Consider the following 23,669-nt stretch of genomic DNA (forward strand, 5'->3'; position numbering starts at 1 on the left):
TTTACGATTTTTAGAAGGCTGTTACACAATCATGAAGTATTTAGCTTCAGGGTCAGCACCACAGTGAAGATGAGATACGGGAAAACACATGCTTTCTTCACCCTCCCAGTCCATTAGGACTTTCAGGTTTAAGGAAGTGAGATTACTGAGAGGCAGTGTACCATTAATGCCATGTAGAAGTAGACCTGGTTCATCCATAGTGTGGCCTTTGCTGCATCAATCGTCATGAGGAGGCCTCTGTTCAGACTGACCCAGAAGAGAGTGCTGCCCCTGTGGCAGAGAGAGAGCAGAACCACCCTGGCCCCTGGTGCTCTACGGCAACTCCACTCCTGCTCAGCACTGGTCTACCGAAAGCACGGACATCACTATGACACAGTCAGGTAAGGGATCATATGATGTTGCCATACGTGTGTGTCGATTGGAAGACATCTGCCAGGGAATTTGAGATGCTCACTGTGAAATGAAAAGAGTTGTTTCAAAACTCTAAGCACATTTTCAATTGACTAAGTGCTGTACAACACACAAAATCATAGTCACTTTTTCACCAAACCTAATCAGTATTTCATCTAGAAATACATGTTTCACATTGCAATGCTGACATTACTTTCAATATGATTGTCTTCTCATTTGTTAAAATACATTTTACTATTACTTAATCCTTAACTTAATTACTTATGTTTTTTTCTACTACAGATTAAGAACTACATAATGAAAATGTACATTTGTAAAGTATATCATATAGTATGATATATACTGTAATGTACTATTATAATGACTATTATAATTTTAATAGATGTACTCTGCTATACAATTGAAAACAGCAGTAACTACGCATTTGGTCAAATTTAGTTAAGACTGAAATCAGGCTCTGTGTCATTTTTATCTTGTGAACATTTATTTTATATTAGTCATTTTTGTATGTTTTTTTTTCTTGTGACAAAAAGTGTCCTGGTTCAATTATGTTCCGCTTCAAAGAAAATGGAGAGTCAAATTTGCAGTAACTACAAAATCCTAGTAAAAACCAAGGCAAATAGCATTAAATAAAACATTACATTATTTTTTTTTTTAAATACATGTACTGCACCTTGTGTTTTGACCTCAGTTACTGCAGTTTGCCTTGGTTTTCTATCGGACTCCAAGTTCAGGCATTCCTGATTATGACATATCTTCACACACAGCATGAGACAGCCAAGACAGTTGGATGAACACGTTTAGATTTTAGTGCAGTTTCCCTTTGCATTACCCATATAGTTGTTTAAGGTTGTAGTGGTATTGTTAGAGAGGATAAAGATAAAGATTTTTGTTCGGGCTCCAGGCAGGTATTAACCCTGCCGAAAGGAAAAGAGTAGGATAGATAGAGACCCACTACCAGACGCACACACATCTATCTGCAGAAGAGACTGAGTGTAGCCTGCAGTGTTGCCAACTCCTCAGTAAGGCAAAGTAGCTATTGGCTGTCCTAAAAGTCGCTAGAAGTCGCTAAATGACGTCATCGCCTAATTTGCATAATTGGCCATGTGCATGTAATTGTGATAGACGCTGTAGGAGAGAGGAATAACATTGTGGGAGAGACAAAAAGTGAGTAAAAAAAACACCCTAAATATGTTTAGAACTACAAATGAGCAAGCTGCAGAGAGTGGCACACACAGCGAATAAGAACCAGATATTTGAGGCTTTACTCCTCCTCCATCACTTTATGGACCCCATTGTTAATCCCTGTCATAACAGAGGCATTGTCAGTCCCTATCCCCAGGAGTTTCTCTTTTTTAAGACAACGCTTCTCGAGGAAAGCCACAACAGCACGGGCTATAGATTTGGCATCTCCTCCCTCCAACTCAACAAGCCCCAGAAATGTTGATACAATTGTCTGCTTGGTGTCACTAAAGTACCTTATCACAACCCCCAGGTACTTAGAAACACTTACATCCGTGGACTCATCGAGGAGGAAGCTGAAACGCTGCTCACCCACATCTGCGACCAACTTTTTCAGAAAGTATGGTGCTAGAACAGCATTAATCATTCCTGTGCACTTTGTCCTGTGCATTTTGAAGTGGGTAGCAGCAGTGGAGTCTGAGAAAGCAGCTCTACATGCTTCTCCAATGTGATCACATGACAGCATGGAACAGTGTTCAGCGATAGCGCCTTTTTTGCAGAGTCCATTTTTTTAACCATAAATGGCAGCTTGTTTTGGGTGGAACAGTTATAAGGCTTTGCCTTTTGAGTATATTTTTGAGTTGTCATACCTTTTTACCTCACTAAATTTGGCGTAGAAATCAGCCTTACAATACAGGCAGTATGCCCGTGTATCAACTCCAATAAACGTGTTCAACCAGCCTTTGAATTCAGGGTTTGATTCCCACTCCTTTCTGTATTTTTGCGTGTATAGTTTAGACTGAGACATTATGAGCTAGCCAGCTAGATGTTTAGCTTATGTCACAGAGATGCAGTGGACAAGGTGAGTAAGTGACTGAGGCTGTGTGAGTCAAATGCAGTGATTAATTTTTGTGCAGGGATTTTTTAGAAAAATAACATTTTACATTTACATCCCGCCCTGAATGTAAGCCAGGGCGGGATCAGCCGGCGGCGGATTCCCGCATGTGCGATTAATTTGCAGTCTGGACGCGGAGGGGTGAACATCTCCTGCTCTGACTGCAGCTGGGAGGGACTGCTGCACGAGTGCTTTGGGACGTGGGTGGGGCCCCTGCTTGTTGAGAAGAGTAAGAACGATACGTGCTTTCACTTCAGAGTCTCTAAAAGTCTCAAATAAACACCAGAAAAAAAATCGCTAGATTTGTCGCTAGTCGATTTGAAAAAAATGTGTCGCTAGAGGGTTTTGAATACTCGCTAAATATAGCGACAAAGTCGCTAAGTTGGCAACACTGCCTGTTTGCCAGTAACCCAATCAATAATACCTTATACAATTTTAATGGCAGAGCAATTTAACTGCAACTTCATAGAAGCAATTGACAAGAACCCAGTCATCAACATCAAATTATTTGTAATGATCTGTATTACCTCCCAGGGGAGGAGTGCAGGAGATATGAATGGATGTGTGGGGTGGGGGGTTCATAGACCAAACAAAGGCCTTAAAATATAAAAAAATAATATTCTCGGCGAAATGTAAATAGTCCCACACAAAATCAATACAGTTCAAACAACATTAAACAATAACTCTCACGGAAACTCTCTTAACTAAAACGTCACACCAAATACAACTGGCAGGGGACTAATAGTCGCTCGACACTAAACACCAAAGGGAACGCCCTAACAAAAAAAGACAGTCTGCTGCAGAGTAAAGCACTGGAGCGATAGAGGGGAAATGAGAGTAAGAGAGAGAGGGGGTGTTCTTTGCAGTTGACTTCAGGCTTGAAGTTGCACTGTCTGTCCGTCTGATACACCTGACGGTTTGTTTTTCAAAGCAACAATGTTGCTACTACGCCATGCGAACAATGACAGGAGCGGTCCCAAAATATTACAACCACGACCTAGAGCGGTAACACCGGCGGATCGACTTTACAACTAAGCAAGCTGAAAATAAACAAGACTTCTGCAGAGTTGCACACACTGTCAAACTGCGCGCCAACCGAGCGCTTCGCACAGAGAGCCGGAGGAGCTATCTTTATTTCCTCCTTCCTTACTGCTGATGCGCTCTTAAAGTGGCAGCACGGTGAAGGCTCCGTGCAGGATTTCGCCAGGTCATACGGTGGCCACACACGTCTCCAACTCAATCATAAAGTTTGCAGATGACACAAAAGTGATAGGCCTATTTACCAACAATAACGAGACAGCCTACAGGAAGGAGGTGAGGGCCCTGGCAGAGTGGTGCCAGGAAAATAACTCCTCCCCCTCAAATAACCTCTCCCTCAATGTCAACAAAACGAAGGAGCTGATCGTGGACTTCAGGAGACAGCAGAGGGAGCACCCCCCCCCCCCCCCATCCCACATCAACGGGGCCGCAGTGGAGAGGGTGAAAAGCTTCAAGTTCCTCTGCGTGCACATCACTGACAACCTGAAATGTTTTCTCTATACAGACAACAGCGCTTCTTCAACCTCAGGGGGATGAAGATATGTGGCTTGGCCCCCAAAACCCTCACAAACTTCTACAGATGCACCATTGAGAGCATCCTGTCGGGCTGTATCACCGCCTGGTACGGCAACTGCACCGTTCACAACTGCAGGGCTCTCTAGATGATGGTGCGGTCAGCCCAACGCATTACCAGGGGCACACTGCCTGCCCTCCAGGACATCTACAGCACCCAGTGTCACAGAAAGGACAAGAAGATCATCAAGGACCTCAGCCACCCGAGCCACGGCCTGTTCACCCCGCTTCCATCTGAAAGGCAGAGACAGTATATGTACATTAAAGCTGGGACCGAGAGACTGAAAAACAGCTTCTATCTCCAGTTAAATAGTCACCACCAGCTGGCCTCTGCCCAGTACCATGCCCTGAACTTTAATCACTGTTACTAGCCGGCTACATCCCGGTACTCAACCCTGCACCTTAGAGACTGCTGCCCTATGTATATAGTCATTGAACACTGGTCACTTTAATAATGTTTACATACTGTTTTACCCACTTCATATGTACACTGGGTGGACAAAACTTCAGGAAACACTTTCCATGACATAGACTGACCAGGTGAATCCATGTGAAAGCCCTTATCGATGTCAGCTGTTAAATCCACTTCAATCAATCAATCAAATGTATTTATAAAGCTTTTTACATCAACAGATTGTCACAAAGGTCGTGTACAGAAGCCAGCCTAAAACCCCAAAGAGCAAGCAATGCAAATGTAGAAGCACGGTGGCTAGGAAAAACCTAAAGAGAACCAGGTTCTGAGGGGTGGCCTGTCCTCTTCTGGCTGTGCCGGGTGGAGATTATAAGAGTACATGGCCATTAAGGCCAGATCGTTCATCAAGATGTTCAAACGGTCATAGAACTAGCATGGTCAAATAATAATCACAGTGGTTATAGAGGGTGCAACAGGCCAGCACTTCAGGAGTCAATATCAGTTGGCTTTTCATAGCCAAGCATTCAGAGGTCGAGACAGCAGGTGTGGTAGAGAGAGCGAGAGAGATAGGGAGAGAGAGGGTCAAAACAGCAGGCCCGGGATAGGGTAGCACATCCGGTGAAAAGGACAGGGTTCCATAACCGCAGGCAGAACAGTAGAAACTGGATCAGCCGCACGACAAGGTGGACTGGGGATGGGAACAGCCAGGAGTCATCAGGCCAGGTAGTCCTGAGGCATGGTCCTAGGGCTCAGGTCCTCCGGGAGGAGGAGGAGGAGGGAGGGAGGGAGAGAGGGAGAGAGAGAGATGGGCGATTTAGAGGGCTATTACTTAAGATCATACAGGACACCAGATAATACAGGAGAAAAACACCAGATAGGACAGAATGACCGTAGCCCTCAGGCACATAAACTATTGCAACATAGATGCTGGAGACTGAGATAGGGGGGTCGGGAGACACTGTGGCCCTGTCTGAAGACACCCCTGGATAGGGCCAACCAGGCAGGATATAACCCCACTCACTTTGTCAAAGCGTATCCCCCACAACACCAGAGGGATATGAACAGACCACAAACTTACTACCCTGAGACAAGGCAGAGAAGATCTCCCCTACCACACGAGCCCGAGGGGGCACAAGACCGGACAGGAAGATAACATCAGTGACTCAACCCACTCAAGTCGAGTTTTCCTTGCCAAAAGTTTTTTTTCCCCCAGGTGCATAAACAGTGAGAATATTTACTGTGATGTCGATGAGAGCCTATGGCCAAATGTTCAAGACCGGCATGATGAAAACTAGTGCCATGCTAAAAGTTATGTTAATTTAATTAATTCAATTTACTTCATTTGATTACAGTACACCTATTTTGTAATTATATCGGAACAATATATATATTTTTTTCCCATCAATGATTGTGAAATGATCACACCTTCAATGATCACACCTTCAATGATCACACCTTCAATGATCACACCTTTGATCAGACATGGGCTAGAAAGAGAGGATATTTTGAGGACTAAAGCAAGTGCATTTCCTAATGTGAAAACAGTGTAATGTACTGTAACTTAGAGTGCTGTAGCAAATTACATTCACAGGGCTATTTTGAAACACGTGTCTTGCATTTTTCCTCGTTGGATTAACTGGGCGTTAAAACAATTAAATTGAGAAGATGTCATTACGTTGTGTTTTGGGTGATTTAAATCAATGTTTCACAGTATACTGGATCAATGGTTGTATACTGGATCAATGAGGGCACAATAAAAAGGATTTGCAATATAAGACTTGCTGCGTTACAAGTGTTACCAGTTTGTAGTTTTGTACTAAGAGTTTTTAAAATTTACCACATACTTGTGAAAATAGCCCCAAAGCGAATTGAAAAATATATAAAAAAGATTGTCAAAGACATTATGTCCATGTGCTGTTTCTCCAGTTTTAAGTCTTTATCATTGCTGTAGCTGTAAACTTGTTTCCTCAATATGAATAAAGAAACTCCTAAACATCAATGTGGATGGCAATTTGTAGTTTACATGATTGTGTTATTGTCCGTATAATAGAATGGAGGAGATGTCCTTGCCAGGCCTGGGTCAACACAGTGTCAGACTGAGGATGTTGGCAGCACCAGTGAATCCAGCTGATATTAACATGCTACAAGGTAACATTCATACTGCATGAATCAATCATACATGATAGATAATCAGTTAATAGAGACTGTATCTTTAAGAGATTTGGTAACACTTCATAATAACTAAGACTAAAGCATGTAGAGGTGGTTGAACAGGGCTAGGGTTACATTAGGCTTATGTCCACATCCCGGTTCAACCCTAACCCCAGCCTCAGCCACAACCCTAACCCCAGCCTCAGCCACAACCCTAACCCCAGCCTTAGCCACAACCCTAACCCCAGCCTCAACCACAACCCTAAACCTAGCTTCATCATGTGCATGTCAAGGTTCAACCCTAAACCCAGCCTCAGCCACAACACTAACCCCATCCTCAACCACATCCCTAACCCCAGCCTCAACCACATCCCTAACCCCAGCCTCAACCACAACACTAACCCCAGCCTTAACCACAACACTAACTCCAGCCTCAACCACAACCCTAACTCCAGCCTCAACCACAACCCTAACCTCAGCCTCAACCACAACCCTAACCCTACCTTCATGTCAACATTCCAGTTCATCCTTAACCCCAGCCTCAACCACAACCCTAACCCCAGCCTCAACCACAACCCTAACCCTAGCTTCATGTCCACGTCCCGGTTCAAACCTAACCCCTGCCCGAACCGCAATCCTAACCCCCAGCCTCAACCACATCCCTAACCCCAGCCTCAGCAACAACCCTAACCCAAGCCTCAACCACAACCCTAACCCTAGATTCATGTCCACGTCCCGGTTCAAACCTAACCCCAGCCTGAACCACAATCCTAACCCCAGCCTGAACCACAACCCTAACCCTACCTTCGTGTCAACATTCCAGTTCATCCCTAACCCCAGTCTCAACCACAACCCTAACCCCAACCACAACCCTAACCCCAGCCTCAACCACAACCCTAGCTTCATGTCAACATTCCAGTTCATCCTTAACCCCAGCCTCAACCACAACCACAACCCTAACCCCAGCCTCAACCACCCTAATTTTGGCATAACCTTGGTTTATCCTGCTTATTATTCTACTTTTCCTTTTGCACCCATAAGGTGCTGGAGCCTGGCGCCGGTTAACTCGTGTTACCATAGATTCTCTCTAGACATTCAGTTCGCCTCCCACTGCTGTTGCCTAGGGATCGGGTTTTCAAGACTCCACAGGGTATAAAACAGTTATTTGCATTGTTATCCACAGGCACATACCCAATCCTTCCAGTGTTTCCTGCTGTGGGTGGGAATGAGGGAGTGGGGGAGGTGGTGGAGGTTGGTCGGAAGGTCACCTCTCTGAGACCAGGAGACTGGGCCATACCGTGGGATGCTGGCTTTGGTGAGAAAACAGTACATCAGTACTACAGTACATTCCTCTTCTGTCTGTAAAACCACAGTGATGGGAGGGCCATGTGGATACCTTCCGTTTTACCCTGACCAGACCTAGTGATATGAAATGATTGAGACAAGAGTCTCAAACTACTTGTTGTATTTGTGTTGTGTGACATGACATCATCATTGTGAGACAGCGTTTGGGTGGGGTTCTGTTTAAAGGTACATGGAGGACAGAGGCAGTGTGTGAGGCTGATGACCTTCTCCAGGTCCCCAAGGACATCCCTCTGCTGGGGGCTGCTACCATCGGGGTGAACCCCTGCACTGCCTACAGGATGCTGCAGGACTTTGTTACACTCAAACCAGGTAGACAACAGTAGTTCGATAAACATTATTTATTTGGGACACCCTGTCCTTTTGGTCTATTCTTGTTGCCTGTACAAGCTACTGTTACTCAAGTGGGAAACTTTGTATGAAATGGTGCTTCATAAGCAGTAAACAAGTATTAATTAATGAATAAATAATTACTTAATTCAATCATTTATTCATTGTCTGCAGGGGCCACTGTGATGCAGAATGGATCCAACAGTGCAGTGGGTCAGGCTGTCATTCAAATAGCTGCTGCCTTGGGGGTGAAGACCATCAACATCATCAGAGACAGGTGGGGACTGTCTAGTATCGACCCAGACCATAACAATAGTGTTCGTATTTTAATTCAATGAGTAAATTTTTCATGTTTTCTCTCAGACCCAATCGACAAGAGTTGGAGGAGGAACTAAAATCGATGGGAGCTGATTTTGTTATCACTGAAGAAGAGCTGCAGTGTCTAGGTTTGGATAACGTAATTCAGGTAAGAGAATAGATACACCATCAAATGTATGATGAGATTAGAGGTATTGGCTTCTTTCCAACAGTCAACTGTAGACTACACTAATGTATTGCCATTTTAGGAGCTCCCAAAGCCCATCCTGGGTTTGAACTGTGTGGGAGGCCGGAGTGGTGGACTTGTCCTCTCTAGTCTTTGGTAGGTTTCTAGCCAAAATCTTTACTGCAACATGGTCTGCATAAATAATGTAATCCATCATGTTAATTTAGGCTTTGAAAGGACTGATTCTCTGTGAAAGCTAATCCCTCTTTTTGAATGCCCTCACAGTGATGGGGCAACTTTAGTGACATATGGTGGGATGGCCAAAAAGCCTCTCCAGATTCCAGCTGTGAGTTAATTTTTGTTGTTCAACGTAAATTGCAAATGATTCTCAAATTGCACTGTAAATTGCACCATATATAACCTTGCTGACAGCACATCCTTGACATTTCTGTTTTCTTTGGCTCCCGAAAAAAGAAATCTCTCATTTTTAAGAATATAACATTACAAGGATTCTGGATGACGCAGTGGAAAAGAAACAATAGTAAAGGTAAACTTGCTGCACAATGCTCACTCACTTTAACCTTCGAGTGAACACTTTATCCAACTTTCAAAGACTGAACCATGTCTCCATATGGAAAATAATAATCAAAAACAAATAAGAATCTTGTATGGCAGAAGAAAAAATTAATACAAAAATCTAATAATCAATGTAATTACATAGGATCTGGTAATATTTTGTATATTTGTCCTTATATGTCACGGTGTATTTGTATGTGTTGACTTACAGTATATTCCTTATATGACATACACAATTTAATACATGATTGTGACATATTTGAGGCAGAATATATGAATTATATCAGTCATCTATGAATCTTATAATAAAAGTGTGTATGTTCTGACAATGTAACCTCGACAAAATAAATGATTTCCATATAGGTTTCACATAGTTTTTATAAGTCAAAAACATGAGCATTACTATACATTTTCAGGTTTGAGTTTATGGTTAAGGCTGGGCAGCACCACCTACTGGACAGTTGATTTATATACAGCTATGCCTTTGGTCTTCCATTCAGGGTTTTAACCAAACCCAGCCTAGCTTTGATATTTGTCACTAGCTAGGTTTCCATCCAATTTTCAACAGATTTTCATGCGAACATTTAAAAATCTCTATAAAACAATATGCGCATTTTCGCACCAGAGCTGTTTCCATCAAACTTACTTTTTTGTGTGGATAAAATGCTGTGCGTGATGACGTAGTGCACATAAAAATCACTTTTGCTGTTAAATTCCCATGTACCAAATTAAAAATACTATTAAATGGGTTTCGCATCGTTTTTTCAACTTAACTGATGTTTTTGTCACAAAAGCTGTTGCGTTATATAGTAAATAGGCCCACTCCGGTCTTGGTACATGCGCTCTAGCCAACAGCTTGCAGATACAGTCCGGGTAGGCTACCTACATTGAGAATATTATGGATACGAGCGATATTATTTGTATTTGTAAAACGGTAGTCAAGCACCGATCATCATGTCACCAGAATAAGACCCCCGATATGAATTGGAAAGGAGCATCAAGCTCATGATTTATTTAATCTGATCCTAATAAACTGAATGCTTTCCCTAGTCGTAGTGGGAGGTCCACAGACATATCCTCACAACATATCCTCGCGTGGCTTCAAGTTTAAATCGATATGATGGTTATTATATCAATATAGGCGTTTCCACCGCCATTTTTCGCATAATTAATTTGACAAACACAAAAAGATCCCATCATGTCGAACGAGCAAATTATCCGCATTATAAAATTGTACCGGCATTTCATGTTTCCATCAGCCCGGTCGTGACTTTTTTCATGTGTCAGGTAATTCATTCTCATGAAATGGTTGGATGGAAACCTGGATACTGCTACCAATGTGCTATTGTGAGAATGATTGAGGGATCTCCACTTAATAACGAAATTGATTCACTGCTTCTATAAAAGTAATTCCTCCTTCTCCTCCCCCTCTTATCTTCCTCCCTCATCCTCCTCTCCTTCATCCAACGCCATGCTCACCTCCCCTTTTCCACCTATTCATGGCAGACTTTCTTCAATAAGTGATGTGAGAGTGGTATTCAAGAGCTTTGAAATGTGTATGTCCTATGTATGAGACCTTAGAAGGCTCAGCTTGTCTCGTCTGTATAAACAATACATGCAACATTTGTTACATCTAAATGTTAACGGTATGTCCGATATTACAAGAACCTATGAATCTTCTCAGTGTATTTGCTGTCATATGTATTACAAGTTCCAGGTAGAACAGCAGAATATTGTTTAATTCATCTATATATTATTGCAGATGTGACGCAGCTACAGACCATGGTGACCTCTGTGTGTGATCTCGTGAAGTCTGGCCAGCTCCAGCCACCTCATTGTGTCCAAGTTCCCTTCCACCACTACAGCCAAGCCCTCCAGGCCACAATACAGGCGCATCAAAGGAAACATGTACTACTCATGTAGTCACAAGCAAAACAAAAACACAGTATCCTCCATCAGGGAAACTTTTTATTTTGCTTTCTTTTGTCATTTATCTTATTGTGTCCGTTGCATTATACCAAATGAGCACACACACACACCAAAAATGAGTAATTCCGCAATTATTTACAAAATGTTTAGTGGTCATTTTAGAAGCTGTAGAACATATAGTATACAACAACAAAGGGACATCTTTCAACAGTCATATTTACAGTATAAAGCACGACATAAGGGCAGGGAGAGGGTATACACAGCACATCGTTTAGCACAGCTCATACAGCACAGTCATATCTGTAGTTCTACCATTTTTGCTTTCTAAATTGAAATGTTCAGACATGCACATTAAATTATTTTAAACCGTTTCCTCCATTGAAAGCATCTTTTGAGAACCACACTTTAAATGTTATTAGGAAGCAACCTGAAATGCTAGTTTAGGACCACAGCTTGAGAACTGACGTTAACAAACATTTTAAATAATGTACTTAACGCTATCCCTTTGATTCTCATTGGCTGTCTCGTTCACTGGTCATATTCTGTCTACATGGTCAACATGAAACGGACAGAAGTCACAGTGGAGAGCGATTGCTCAGAGGGACCCCACAGATAAGTGGCGAAGAGCAAACTGGGGCTAGAATACCCTCTATGAGAACTAAGGAGTGCTATATCCACCAACCACTTCAGCTCACCCTACATTATGATTTGGCAGTGAATTTAAAAGTAGTAACAAGGAAGAATTGTTTAGAAATATCACAAAATTAAGTAACTTGCCTATTTATCTGCAATATTGAGCAATGACATTGCTGATTACAGACGTCGCTGGACAGTATTTGGGTGAAATGGAATGAGTCAGTGAATATAACCTTTACAAAGAACTACAGTAAAAACACAAATTGAGTTAGGGGAGGCATGCACTCACCATCTTACAAGAGAGAATGAGCTACAGAGTAAAACATCATATTAGTGTTTGCATGTCTATTATTTCATGTAAATACAATGTCTGACAAACCTGTCATTATAATACTACTGTTCTTGGTTTTTGACCATTTACTGTATTGATCATTACGATCAACTAATCTAGGACCTTGACGGTATAGTAAATTGCCCTTATCGTCACCAACACACAGACCTATCACAGATTATTGTTCAGTGGCTCTCCTCAGTCATAACTGTCCAACTCCTGTTGGACTTCCAGTAGCATTCTAAACTACAACCCCACAAACGACAACAACATTAACACTAATACCTGTCCTTTGGTCCAGTGGTCAGCCTTAATATTAGCATGTCATGGTGAAGTAGATAGAAATCTTTTCTCTTGCGGTACCCCCGTCTGTCCGTCCGTTCTCCTTGCAGGGTGCGAGCAGTCAGACATCCTATCTCTGGATGCACTTGATGAACCACTCTGCACTGGGGTTGAGCTCCAACAGGTCTTTCATATAGGTCTCCTCATCCAGACAGCGCTCCTCTGTTCAGGAACAACACACAGCAAAAATAACTAAAATCGGGTAATGTCTGACATACAGATAGGATCTAGGATCTTAAATTTGATCACCCTGTTGCATGAGGAAATTTGTAGTGTATGAGTTTTTTTTAAAATTTTTTAAAGAGGCTTCTGGAGTTTGTAATTCCTACTTTGACATTTCTGATTTGATTTTCCCTGTATCAACCTCTACAAAAATGTCCACTAATTATAATACTCATAATAATTCACATTTCCTGTTGCTGCAGCAAACTGGCTCCAATTAAGGGAAAGTGGGGATTTGAAACACCTTTAATGACTTACTGGATGGTACTACTATGAATTTACAGCAGAATATGGTCTGAATACATAGTCTACTGAAGGATGTTGACATTTCACTTTTATTTCCCCCCCCCCCTTTTTCTTTTTTTACATATAAAACTTTGTAATAGAATCATCCTGTTTGAGAAACTAGAAAAGCCACCTGAGATATACGAGATGGTTTGTGTGTTAAATGACTGTGTGCAATACTTACGGATATTCCCTCCGATTTCATAAAGGCACAGATCTTCCCTCTTCACAGACACAGAGCTAGAACACACACACACAGACAACATACTGAGGGATAAACAACAACAAAAAAACTCATTACAAAGAGTAACATTCCAAAACAGTTGAGTTTTATACTTCCCTACAAAAGGTTTTGTAGTATCTGTTTAAATCTTGTGACCAAGTGTTCTGGTTCAATTATGTTCCGTTTCAGAGAAAATGGAGTGTGACATTTGCAGTAACTACAAAATCCAAGTAAAAACCAAGGCAAATAGCAGTATGTGAAGTTACTGCACTTTGGCTTTGTTCCACCATGTTTTCACTGCAAAGAGCAGTAAACTACACAAACAGGGGAAAATAGCTGTAACGTTTATTTGCTGTCCAGCCAAATATGTCATCGGTAGATAAGTGATAATACACTGATGTATTATCTTATTATTAAAAAAAAAAATTCTGCACATCAACCATGACCACTGATTTGACCTATGACCCATGTAAAAAAAATGATTGTTGTTTTGGCTCTGTACTCCAGCACTTTGGATTTGACATGATACAATGACTATGAGGTTGAAGCGCAGACTGTCTGATTTCATTTGAGGGTATTTTTCATCCATATCGGGTGAACCCTTTAGTTATATAATATTTGTACATAGTCTCCCCATTTTAGGGGACCAAAAGTATTGGGACAAATATCACCCCCCCCCCCAAAAAAAAGCTAACTTCCCCTGTTATTATAATGATGAGAGGTTAGCATGTCTTGGGGGTATGATAATAGTGCATCTGACACTTTCTCACGATTCATTTGGGATTATCCGTAATCATAGTAGCATCCACATACATGTAGAGGTGTTAAGAAACAAACCTCTATTCTTATTTACAATAAAAGGGACTCCAAAAATGACAATACATTATTTACCATTCACTTCTATTGGGCACAAAATAATACAAATAAACCAAAACAAACAGCAAATGCATCCAACAAGCTTGATGTAGTCTCTGCGTGCTATGAATATGGGACAAGATACCTACCGTTACACTACTTTACTTCACATAAGTGAATTTGTTCCAATACTTATGGTCCCCTAAAATGGAAGGGGGATAACTATGTACAACAAGTGCAGTAATTTCTAAACGGTTCACCAGTTATGGACAAAAATACCCTCAAACTAAAGCTGACCGTCTGCACTTTAACCTCAGTCATCGTATCATTTCAAATCCAAAGTGCTGGAGTACAGAGCCAAAACAACCACACAAATTGTCACTGTCCCAATACTTTTGGAGCTCACTGTAGGTCAAATCAAATGACTTCATAACAAGAATGCATTATCACTTATTTATACAACGTCTGGGTCTAATCCTGGCCATTGATTGGTTAAAACCGCATTCCAGACGGTGTCTATTCCACAAGTTAGTACCGGCTAAATCATCTATGATTTTGAAATGCCTATAGACTCTGTTCCATGTGACTGCACAATCCACTGTCTCATCAGTCCAGCCAGGCAATGTATATACTAGAGCTACACTGTAAAAAGCATCTAGACATTATCTCACATTTCTTTAAGACTAGCATTTGGTTTTCAACAGCAGAGATCTGTAATAACATTGCCGTCTGTCTCGCCGACATTTGTAACATTGAAATTCGATCTCCAACTGTCCTTTGGTAATGACCGTGTCGGGAGTCGGGAGTCGGGACGAGACAGACAGGCTGGCAGCTTTTCCGAGCCAGTCGAAATCAGCATCGTTTTGCCTTTCTAGGGCAGTATACAAATATAGAGAAATCAGAGCCACGCTATGCAGTGTCACAGAAATAACAGCTCCCATAGGCTGCTCAGTTCTAACACACCCAGGGTGTAAATGTCTCTGTAGTGTAATTTAACTGCCTCAGAATACCCGGTGTGAGGGAGTGGGCTGAGAGCAATCATTAGGTGGCTGCAAGCCTTGTGTGTAACGGGATGACAGTAGTGCCCCTCGGAGGTTTTCACCTGTCCTGGCTGAGAAAGCGGCTGAGGACATCAGATGCCTGCAACTCTTCAGTCAGCTGGACAGCCATGGAGACCTTAGAGAACTGAGGGGCTTGGACCCTGATGAAGCCCTGAGAACTACTGTCCACCTGCATGGGGAGAGACAACACAGACATGTCTCAGCTAACCAACATAATACTAGTGTCGCTACTGTACTCCATACTAAACCAATACAAATGTACAGCAGTTATACAAAAAGCATTTATTGAAAATTGCTCTTCAATGTAAATATTATTTGAGGTATTTAAATTCTGTTATATTATGCAATTTCTTCTTTAGCCATTTTCAAACAATAAAAAAATGGAGTTGCAGTTCTACACATTGCCACTAGGTGTCACAGGGGAGCCACTCCCCCTCTCATCAGTTGAACCAGGAAGAGCAGAAGGCATTTGAGTCGAGTCATTCACATATTCTCGTCTTGATTCATTCAACAGCATGGGTATTGCCCTCAGCTATAACTGCTTTTCAGTACGGTCGCAGAGCCAATTGGAATACCATATACAGGTGCTACAGACAGACAGACACCTTTGTCTGCTACTGCTGCCCTCACCTCAGAGAGGGGTTTCTCCTGTTTCTCGTGTTTCTCTCGCTCATAGGCCATCTTTTTTAGGAGTTTCATCATGGCGCGGTCTTTGCTCACTTTCTTCTGGTTCTCCGTGTTTTGTTTTCTGACTTGATTCATTATGAATTTAGGAATCTGTGAAAAAAATGTTTGATACAATTACAAATTGTGCCACTGAAGAGCCATACCAATTTACATACAGTAGCCCGATACATAAAGTACAGGGGCCTCATTTACCAATCATGCCTAGGCACAAATCTGTGCGTAAACCATGCGTGGGATCATTTCCACGCAAAGTGTGACATTTATCAATATGAACATTTGCTTGAGTGTCTGTAAATCCACGCACAGCTATGACCATGCGTACGCACACGTGGTGGAATAAGGAAACTTCCTGTCAGGCATAGAATGGGGGAAAATACATGTTGAAAATGTCTGAAATTATGCGAGTAGCAAATAAATAATTTTCGATTTCATTGCATTTCCAATGTGAATTCATGCAACATATCTTGACAGGCATATCATTTGACCACATCAGCGCATTTGTTACGATAACAATCCATACAAAGTACAGTCATTTGTTAAATTATAGGCACAAAGTTCAAGTGAAACCATTGTCTTTTATAGTATTTTAACAATGGGGAAATCTAATGATCTTGCTCTGTTGGAGGATTTGGCAAACGCTGCATTTGGCAGACAGCAGGTTTTTAGAGACAGGTGGGGCTTTCTTTTCTCTCCAGAATGCACAGATTGGCTCATCAGATATCGTTTCTCAAATCTTACAGGATTTTTTACAGGATTTAAGACCCACTTAAAAAAAGTAAACACTTGACATTCAGATGCACAGCCAACAGTGGAGGCTTCTGAGGGGAGGACAGATCATAATGTCTGGAATAGAGTCAATGGAATGCTATCAAACACATGAAAACCATGTGTTTGATACCATTCCATTGACTCTATTCCAGTCCAGCCATTATTATGAGCCGTCCTCCCTCAGCAGCCTCCACTGACATCCAATACTAACGAAGCAACAGTCGCCATAAAAGCACCATCCCAAAAAGACTGAACAGAAAAGGCCTCCACTTTTAAAATGTTCAGGGGATAGGTTATGTGATTTGCAAAAGACGCTGCTGAATGAGGTGGCACGCACGACTCATTCATTTTGCAGAACAGTAATGTTGGCCTATAACGCCTACAGGAGGGAGTTGAGGATGGATGGCCTACTCATGTGAAGTACATTTGCCATTGCAAAATAAACTAATTGTCTTAACAGTCTTCTCTTTGTAGCCATGTTCTCATTTTTACTGGTCAAGCCAAATAAAACATTTTGGTTGTATTCAATCTCTGACACTAGCACCTCTACCTCAGTCTCTGAAAATATTATTTTTTTATTCGTTTTTTTGGGTTGCGACGTTGTATTTCATGTCACGGTGCTGCATTTCCCCACAGGCTTTGTGATTTTGACTATACATGGTTAATTAGAGGTGTTTCGAAATTAAAATAGCCAAGGTCATACATGAGCACAGAGGCTGAGAACAATTGGTATTTATCAATGGTTATCCCCTACCGGTGTGTGTGTATGATGCTTGTATGATTGTTTGTTAAATCACACTTTTTCATATTCATACCAACATTCAAAAACTCCATTCGTAAGTAGTATTTTAGTTTCTACGCAATATTGATAAATGAGGCACCATGACTTGAGCCTACCGTCCAGAGCAGGTTTTGGTATCTGATGAGTAGTCGGACGATGTTGGCCGTCTCCGTGGCCAGGGAAAATTCCTGTTGCTCACTGATCTTGTTGCGGAAGCCTTTAAACATGAAGATGTTTGGCGCCATCACCACGGCAACGTTGTTCAAGGTCATCTTGTTCTGCTCTTTGTGGTCTATGACCCTCTGAAAGAACTCCATCAGCGCCTGAAGCCGCCACAAGATACATTACAATGTGTCCAACAGACAACATGAGACTATACTGTATTGGCTAGAGAACGAGCACAGGGAAAGAGCCACCTACCTTTAGTGTATCACGGCTGGACTCCGGAAGTAGCAGGACTAGCAAGTTGAGAGCCTGCAGCTGCTGCTTCTTAGTGGGCAGTCCTGTGAGTAAGGCAAACAAACAAAAAACCCAACCGCAACGGGATTGCTTTACTAATCCATGAGTCAACATAAGACAAAAGTCAAACAGACTCGAGACAACATTCTAAATGAGTATACATACAGTGCACCACTGTATGTGTAGAAAGTGTGGTTCATAATGTATAGGGGGACTGACTAAGCACTGCGATGAAGGCGCTGAGGTACTTCACAGTGAGCAGTGGGTGGGGCAGCTCCCTGATGAAGAGCTTGAGCAGGCTGGCTGCATCGTGCTGCTTCAGACTCTCCCATGGGAACAGGCCCTCGTAGAACTTCCCCTCCAGCTCCACACACACCGCCTGCCAGCCGAACACATAGGTCACATGTTAACACACACACACTAACCTGGTGGGGGCACAAAATCCTATTTTCCCTAAACCTTAACTCCTAACCCTAAATGTAATTCTAACCCTAACCGCCTAGAAATAGCATTTGACTTTGTAGGGACCAACAAAATGTCCCCCAGTTTTTGTTTGTTCACTATTCTTGTCCGGACTTCTGGTCCCCATAAGCATAGTTAAACACATCCACACTGGAGGCTTTATCACACCATCCTACAGTACAACACTAATCATATCTTCCACAGTCTGTCACCACACTAACCTTTCCATTAGGGAAATAAGAATTTGGCTACATTAAGCTGTTGTTACAGCATGCAAATACTTCCCCCAGACATTGAATGAAGCAGGACTACATCTATCAACAATGACGAACAATGACCTTGACTCTTATGGCTGCTCCGGGTATCCGTAGAAGCCCCTCTGTGTCCAGACCCTCGTCCTCTATGTGAGAGATGAGCTGGAAACAAGAGAACACACTTTTAAGCTTTAAACCATCAAATCGACAGCACATATATATTTAACTAGGCAAGTCAGTTAAGAACAAATTCTTATTTACAATGACGGCCTAGGAACAGTGGGTTTAACTGCCTTGTTCAGGGGCAAAACAACAGACTTTTACCTTGTCAGCTCGGGATTCGATCTACAAACCTTTCGGTTACTGGCCCAACGCTCTAACCACAAGGCCACCCGCCGCCCCAAAATGACAATGCCATTACCACTACAGCAAACTGAAGAGATTCCTACTGCAGAGCATTCAGACGTACTGTATGATTAAAGAGAACCAGGATTGGTGGTTAATGAGAGGTTGTGCTGCTCACCCTCTGCAGTATGATTGGCACCTTGGTCCCTGGCTGTCTCCTCTGGTCCTGCTCCAATAGGGCGGCCAGGGGAACTCCAAACAGGCCAGACTCTAGAACACAAACCTAATTGTGTCAGAGCTTGATGGGACAGTCCTCAGGGTTCTTAGATATAATGTTATACAGTTGTGTTCCAGTTCTAGCATACTGGCTTACCTTTGACCTTGAGTTTAACTGCTTTGTGGGCTTTGAGGTCGATGCCTGCCGTGTCAAACAGAGCGGTCATCTCTATCAGCACCAGGCGGTGCACCTTCTTCATGTCCTGGGGGGACAGGTCCCCAACCTTGGTCAGCCCTGTCTTGTCTCTGCTCAACTTGAAGTTCTGTCATACAGCGAAGCACAGGTTACATTAGGAGTTAGTACAACTGGGTTGTATTCATTATTGCACACCGTAGCAAAACATTTTGCAATGGAAGATGAAAACGAGCGCTTCTTATTGGACTTGTCAGAACAAAAACAGGGTCTGTTTGATGCCTATTGAATATGACCCTGACATAGTATTGGAGTATCTGTAACCACTAGGTGGCCCTAGAACCAGAGACAGAACTCAGATACACCAGCAGTCTAGAACAGTTTTTTGACTGAAATGTATTATATGATGCAAAAACTCTATTCAAAAAGGTTGATTGATAGATAATGTTATCATCAGTGCAAATGACATCATGCAATGTCATAACTTACACTAGTACACAAGCAGTAGGTCTAGGCCTACAATAACGCTGTAAATAATGGCCCATATAAATATCAAATCATAATTTGGTCAATCATTAATGATGTAGGCTAAGTAAAAACAGAAACATGTTTCAATCCATAAACACCACAGGGCAAAGTTCTTGCTTCTGCCAAAAAAACATAAATATTTGAAATCCTTTGTCTCAAACTGGCCTATGGGATCCTGCTATTTTGACGAGTGACACTTCCTGTTTTGGCATATAAACTTTGCTCTGGATGAGCGGCTCAGTCAATCCGTTTGGCGGTGTTAATGTTTAAAAAGGGTACTCACAGGTAGCTTGTCATCTGCGTCTGTCAGAGCCTCGCTGCTGCCCTTTGAACCCTCCTTATAGCTGAGGGCCTGATCAGAGAAGGACACCTCTAGGTTGATGTCTGTCTCAGGTTCAGACACACTCTGCTCAGCAGGGCCTGCCCTGTTCCCCAGCCCCATCGCCTGACCTGTACACACACACACAGAGTTATTATTGGGACATATTGAAAGCTACACCTATAGCAAGAGATAACACAGGCAATTCATGAATTAGATGTGTGAAAGTCCACAGATGGGACAAAGTCAGCAGTGGGGAGATTAGAACTAGGTGGTGGTGACTGTTCTGCCCACTGAAGGGAAACTAAGGGACATCGACTAGTCCTGTGGAAGTCAACAGCCAGAGAGCCAGTCTGCCCTCTGTGACCCATGTCAGACAGACATGTAAGGCCTTGGCCCTGACACAGAACTGCAGTGCCACCCTGCCATCTCCACTTATAGGAAAACAGGCAAGTGTATAATGGAAGATAGGGAGCGGATTCCTGACAGCCTTCATGTTAAGGTCAGAGGGGTGGCGCGAACAGACAAGATAGGCAATGTCCCTGCTTCCTCTGTGTGTGTGTGTGTGTGTGTGTGTGCGTGTACTGCTGAGTTATCTTCTCAACTCAACAGCTCTTCCGTAGAATCTTCACTTCTGCTTCCTGTGATCAAGAACCATTTCAGGAAATCTACAGTATCACATAAAAACAACACAGTGGATAGAAATACCAGTTCATTTTTGTGGCGAGTCAGTGATGTTTTCTATAGGTATAGACCAACATGCCCAGACAAAGATTTAGTGAGTAGAACTTGTGGTACATGCCATCTGTCGTAATATCCTTTTTCCTGTTTTCACTTCTCTCTGGTGACTTGGCTTCATCCTCCTGCAACATAATATAAAAACAGAAGCAGGCTCTCATCAGAATTTACTATAGGTCATTTTTTTTATCAATTAATGATTCAAACTACTAAGAGTAACTGCTGATATTGTAGAAAGTCATATTTTTCACCCCAATTGTGAGTACAAGACCTTCTTTTGCATAATATTAAGATATTCAGTTAAGTATTACTTCACACAGGTGTCCATTAACAGATATTGTGATTAGTAATTATATTAACCAACTACGGTAAACAAGTCACTGGGTTTGTTATGTAGCGAGGCATCTCAGGCATGACTGGCAAGTGAAACGGGACCGGTGGTAGGCTGACCTTTGACTCTGGCGTGCCTGGGAGTTTGAAGATGTCTCTGACGTCAGGTACTTGGTGCTGCTTGTTCCTCTTCCTGAGGGTCTGCTGTAGCTTCTCAACACGTTTCTCCACGGCGGCGGCCTGGGTGCGCGTCAGCGTGGACAACAGCCCCATCATGTCCTCGGGGTCCGACGCAGACTCGTCAAACAGAGTGGCCAGCCCAGCCTCCGTCAGCCACGCCTCCTCCTGTTCCCCCTCTACAGACAGACGAGTTAGGGATGAATTGATGCTGCACCAAAAGAGCAGTAGTATGTTAATGGAAAAGACATGGGTGTAGGCCTGAAGACTAGCGAGAGGACACAGTAATTTACTGAATGATAAAGAAACAAACAAGTAATTCATAGATTATTACTGTGCAGTTAGTATTATGCCATTTTTATGTACGGAGGTGTGGGAATAGAGAAAGACATGAAACAGGCAAGGACCTCACTTCTAACCAACCATCTTGTTATAGAAAGGAACGGAAACAAAAAAGGAAGTTCCTGCTTTAAGTTCTCCAGACAAAACAATGAATGTCGACTTAAACAATTCACTTTTGCAGTGCTTTTTATAGGCATTTCCTGATCCTGTAGGATCAAGCAAGTCTATTGTCTTCTGTGGATAAAAGCAATAAGAGATTATTATGTGGTGGTATTGCAAAATAACATGGCCTGGACAACAGACCTGACTATCCTATTCAGCTCTACTGTATGTACTGAACGAAAAATATAAAACACATTATGCAACAATTTTACTGAGTTACAGTTCATATCAGGAAATCACTCAATTTAAATAAATGAATTAGGCCCTAATCTAAGCCTAGGCCCACCCACTTGGGGGCCAGGCCCAGCCAATCAGAATGAAATTTTTCCCCATGAAAAGGGCTTTAGTACAGACAGAAATACTCCTCAGCTTCATCAGCTGTCCGGGTGGCTGGTTTCAGATGATCCCGCATGTGAAGAAACCGGATGTGAAGGTCCTGGGCTGGCGTGGTTACAAGTGGTCTGTGGTTGTGAGGCCGGTTGGACAGACTGACAAATTCTCTAAAACAATGTAGGAGATGGCTTATGGTAGAGACATGAACATTACATTCCCTGGCAATAGCTCTGGTGGACATTCCTGCAGTCAGCATGCAAATTGCACGCTCCCTCAAAACACAATACCATAGATGTGTTAAGTTGTGACATAACTGCAAATTTTAGAGTGATCTTTTATTATCCCCAGCACAAGGTGCACCTGTGTACTGGTCATGCCGTTTAATCAGCTTCTTGATATGCCACACCTGTAAGGTGGATGACCATCTTGGCAAGGAGAAATAAAATAAAAATCAGGTGTAGACCTTACAGTGAAATGCTTACAAGCCATTAACCAACAATACAGTTAAGAAAATACACACAAAAAAAAGAGGTAAGAACAACAAATAATTAAAGAGCAGCAGTAAATAAAAATAGCAGAGCTATATACTGGGGGTACCGGTACAGAGTCATTGTGCGGGGGCACCGGTGTCAAGGTAATTATGTACATGTAGGTAGAGTTATTAAAGTGGCTATGCATAGATAATAACAGAGTAGCAGCAGTATGGGGGGGGGGGGGGGGGGGGGGCAATGCAAATAGTATGGGTAGCCATTTGATTAGCTGTTCAGGAGTCTTACGGCTTGGGGGGGTAGAAGCTGTTTTTGAAGCCTCTAGGACCTAGACTTGGCCCTCCGGTACCGCTTACTGTGTGGTAGCAGAGAGAACAGTCTATGACTAGGGTGGCTGGAGTCTGACCATTTTTAGGGCCTTCCTCTGACACCGCCTGGTATAGAGGTCCTGGATGGCAGGAAGCTTGGCCCCGGTGATGTACTGGGCCACAGGCACTACCCTCTGTAGTGCCTTGCAGTCAGAGGCTGAGCAGTTGCCATACCAGGCAGTGATGCAACCCGTCAGGAAGCTCTCGATGGTGCAGCTGTAAAACCTTTTGAGGACCCATGCCAAATATTTTCAGTCTCCTTAGGGGGAATAGGTTCTGTCGTGACCTCTTCACGACTGTCTTAGTGTGCTTGGACTAGAGGTCGACCGATTATGATTTCTCAACGCCGATACCGATTATTGGAGGACCAAAAAAGCCGATACCGATTAATCGGATAATTTTTTATTTATTTATTTGTAAT

At 42.6% G+C, this 23,669-nt stretch overlaps 2 protein-coding genes across 4 annotated transcripts in view; one reads left to right on the plus strand and one right to left on the minus strand.

The window, feature by feature from the left end:
- On the plus strand, positions 1 to 12,370 carry LOC139407082 (enoyl-[acyl-carrier-protein] reductase, mitochondrial). Its single transcript, XM_071150437.1, has 10 exons — positions 1 to 380; positions 6,562 to 6,659; positions 7,846 to 7,977; positions 8,193 to 8,336; positions 8,529 to 8,631; positions 8,718 to 8,820; positions 8,921 to 8,994; positions 9,124 to 9,184; positions 9,313 to 9,385; positions 11,177 to 12,370. Exons 1-10 carry the CDS (start codon positions 226 to 228, stop codon positions 11,335 to 11,337), a joined length of 1,104 nt encoding a protein of 367 aa, XP_071006538.1. The 5' UTR covers positions 1 to 225; the 3' UTR covers positions 11,338 to 12,370.
- LOC139407081 (Rho GTPase activating protein 18) overlaps positions 11,380 to 23,669 on the minus strand; it is a 22,722-nt gene continuing 10,432 nt past the window's right edge. For 2 of the 3 annotated variants that reach the window (XM_071150436.1, XM_071150433.1), the window contains exons 3-15: positions 21,499 to 21,734; positions 21,113 to 21,173; positions 20,275 to 20,441; positions 19,428 to 19,593; positions 19,233 to 19,324; positions 18,794 to 18,871; positions 18,213 to 18,372; positions 17,955 to 18,037; positions 17,651 to 17,857; positions 15,929 to 16,075; positions 15,340 to 15,467; positions 13,344 to 13,426; positions 11,619 to 12,814 (exon numbers count right to left, since the gene is read on the minus strand). In XM_071150436.1, coding sequence (XP_071006537.1) covers positions 12,723 to 12,814; positions 13,344 to 13,426; positions 15,340 to 15,467; positions 15,929 to 16,075; positions 17,651 to 17,857; positions 17,955 to 18,037; positions 18,213 to 18,372; positions 18,794 to 18,871; positions 19,233 to 19,324; positions 19,428 to 19,593; positions 20,275 to 20,441; positions 21,113 to 21,173; positions 21,499 to 21,734 — 1,700 coding nt within the window. In that variant the 3' untranslated portion in view covers positions 11,619 to 12,722. Of the gene's footprint in view, positions 12,815 to 13,343; positions 13,427 to 15,339; positions 15,468 to 15,928; positions 16,076 to 17,650; positions 17,858 to 17,954; positions 18,038 to 18,212; positions 18,373 to 18,793; positions 18,872 to 19,232; positions 19,325 to 19,427; positions 19,594 to 20,274; positions 20,442 to 21,112; positions 21,174 to 21,498; positions 21,735 to 23,669 lie in introns of all 3 variants that reach the window. The other variant, XM_071150435.1, reaches the window with a different exon arrangement.

The sequence above is a fragment of the Oncorhynchus clarkii genome, chromosome 4 (genome assembly GCF_045791955.1).
Source record: "Oncorhynchus clarkii lewisi isolate Uvic-CL-2024 chromosome 4, UVic_Ocla_1.0, whole genome shotgun sequence".
Taxonomy (NCBI): Eukaryota; Metazoa; Chordata; class Actinopteri; order Salmoniformes; family Salmonidae; genus Oncorhynchus; species Oncorhynchus clarkii.

Excerpts from the sequence above, each read along its gene's own strand:
- LOC139407082 (XM_071150437.1), top strand. The coding sequence starts at position 226 with ATGAGGAGGCCTCTGTTCAGACTGACCCAGAAGAGAGTGCTGCCCCTG. Across the intron at positions 7,978-8,192 it reads ACCGTGGGATGCTGGCTTTG|GTACATGGAGGACAGAGGCA; the intron begins GTGAGAAAACAG and ends TTCTGTTTAAAG. Across the intron at positions 8,995-9,123 it reads CTTGTCCTCTCTAGTCTTTG|TGATGGGGCAACTTTAGTGA; the intron begins GTAGGTTTCTAG and ends ATGCCCTCACAG.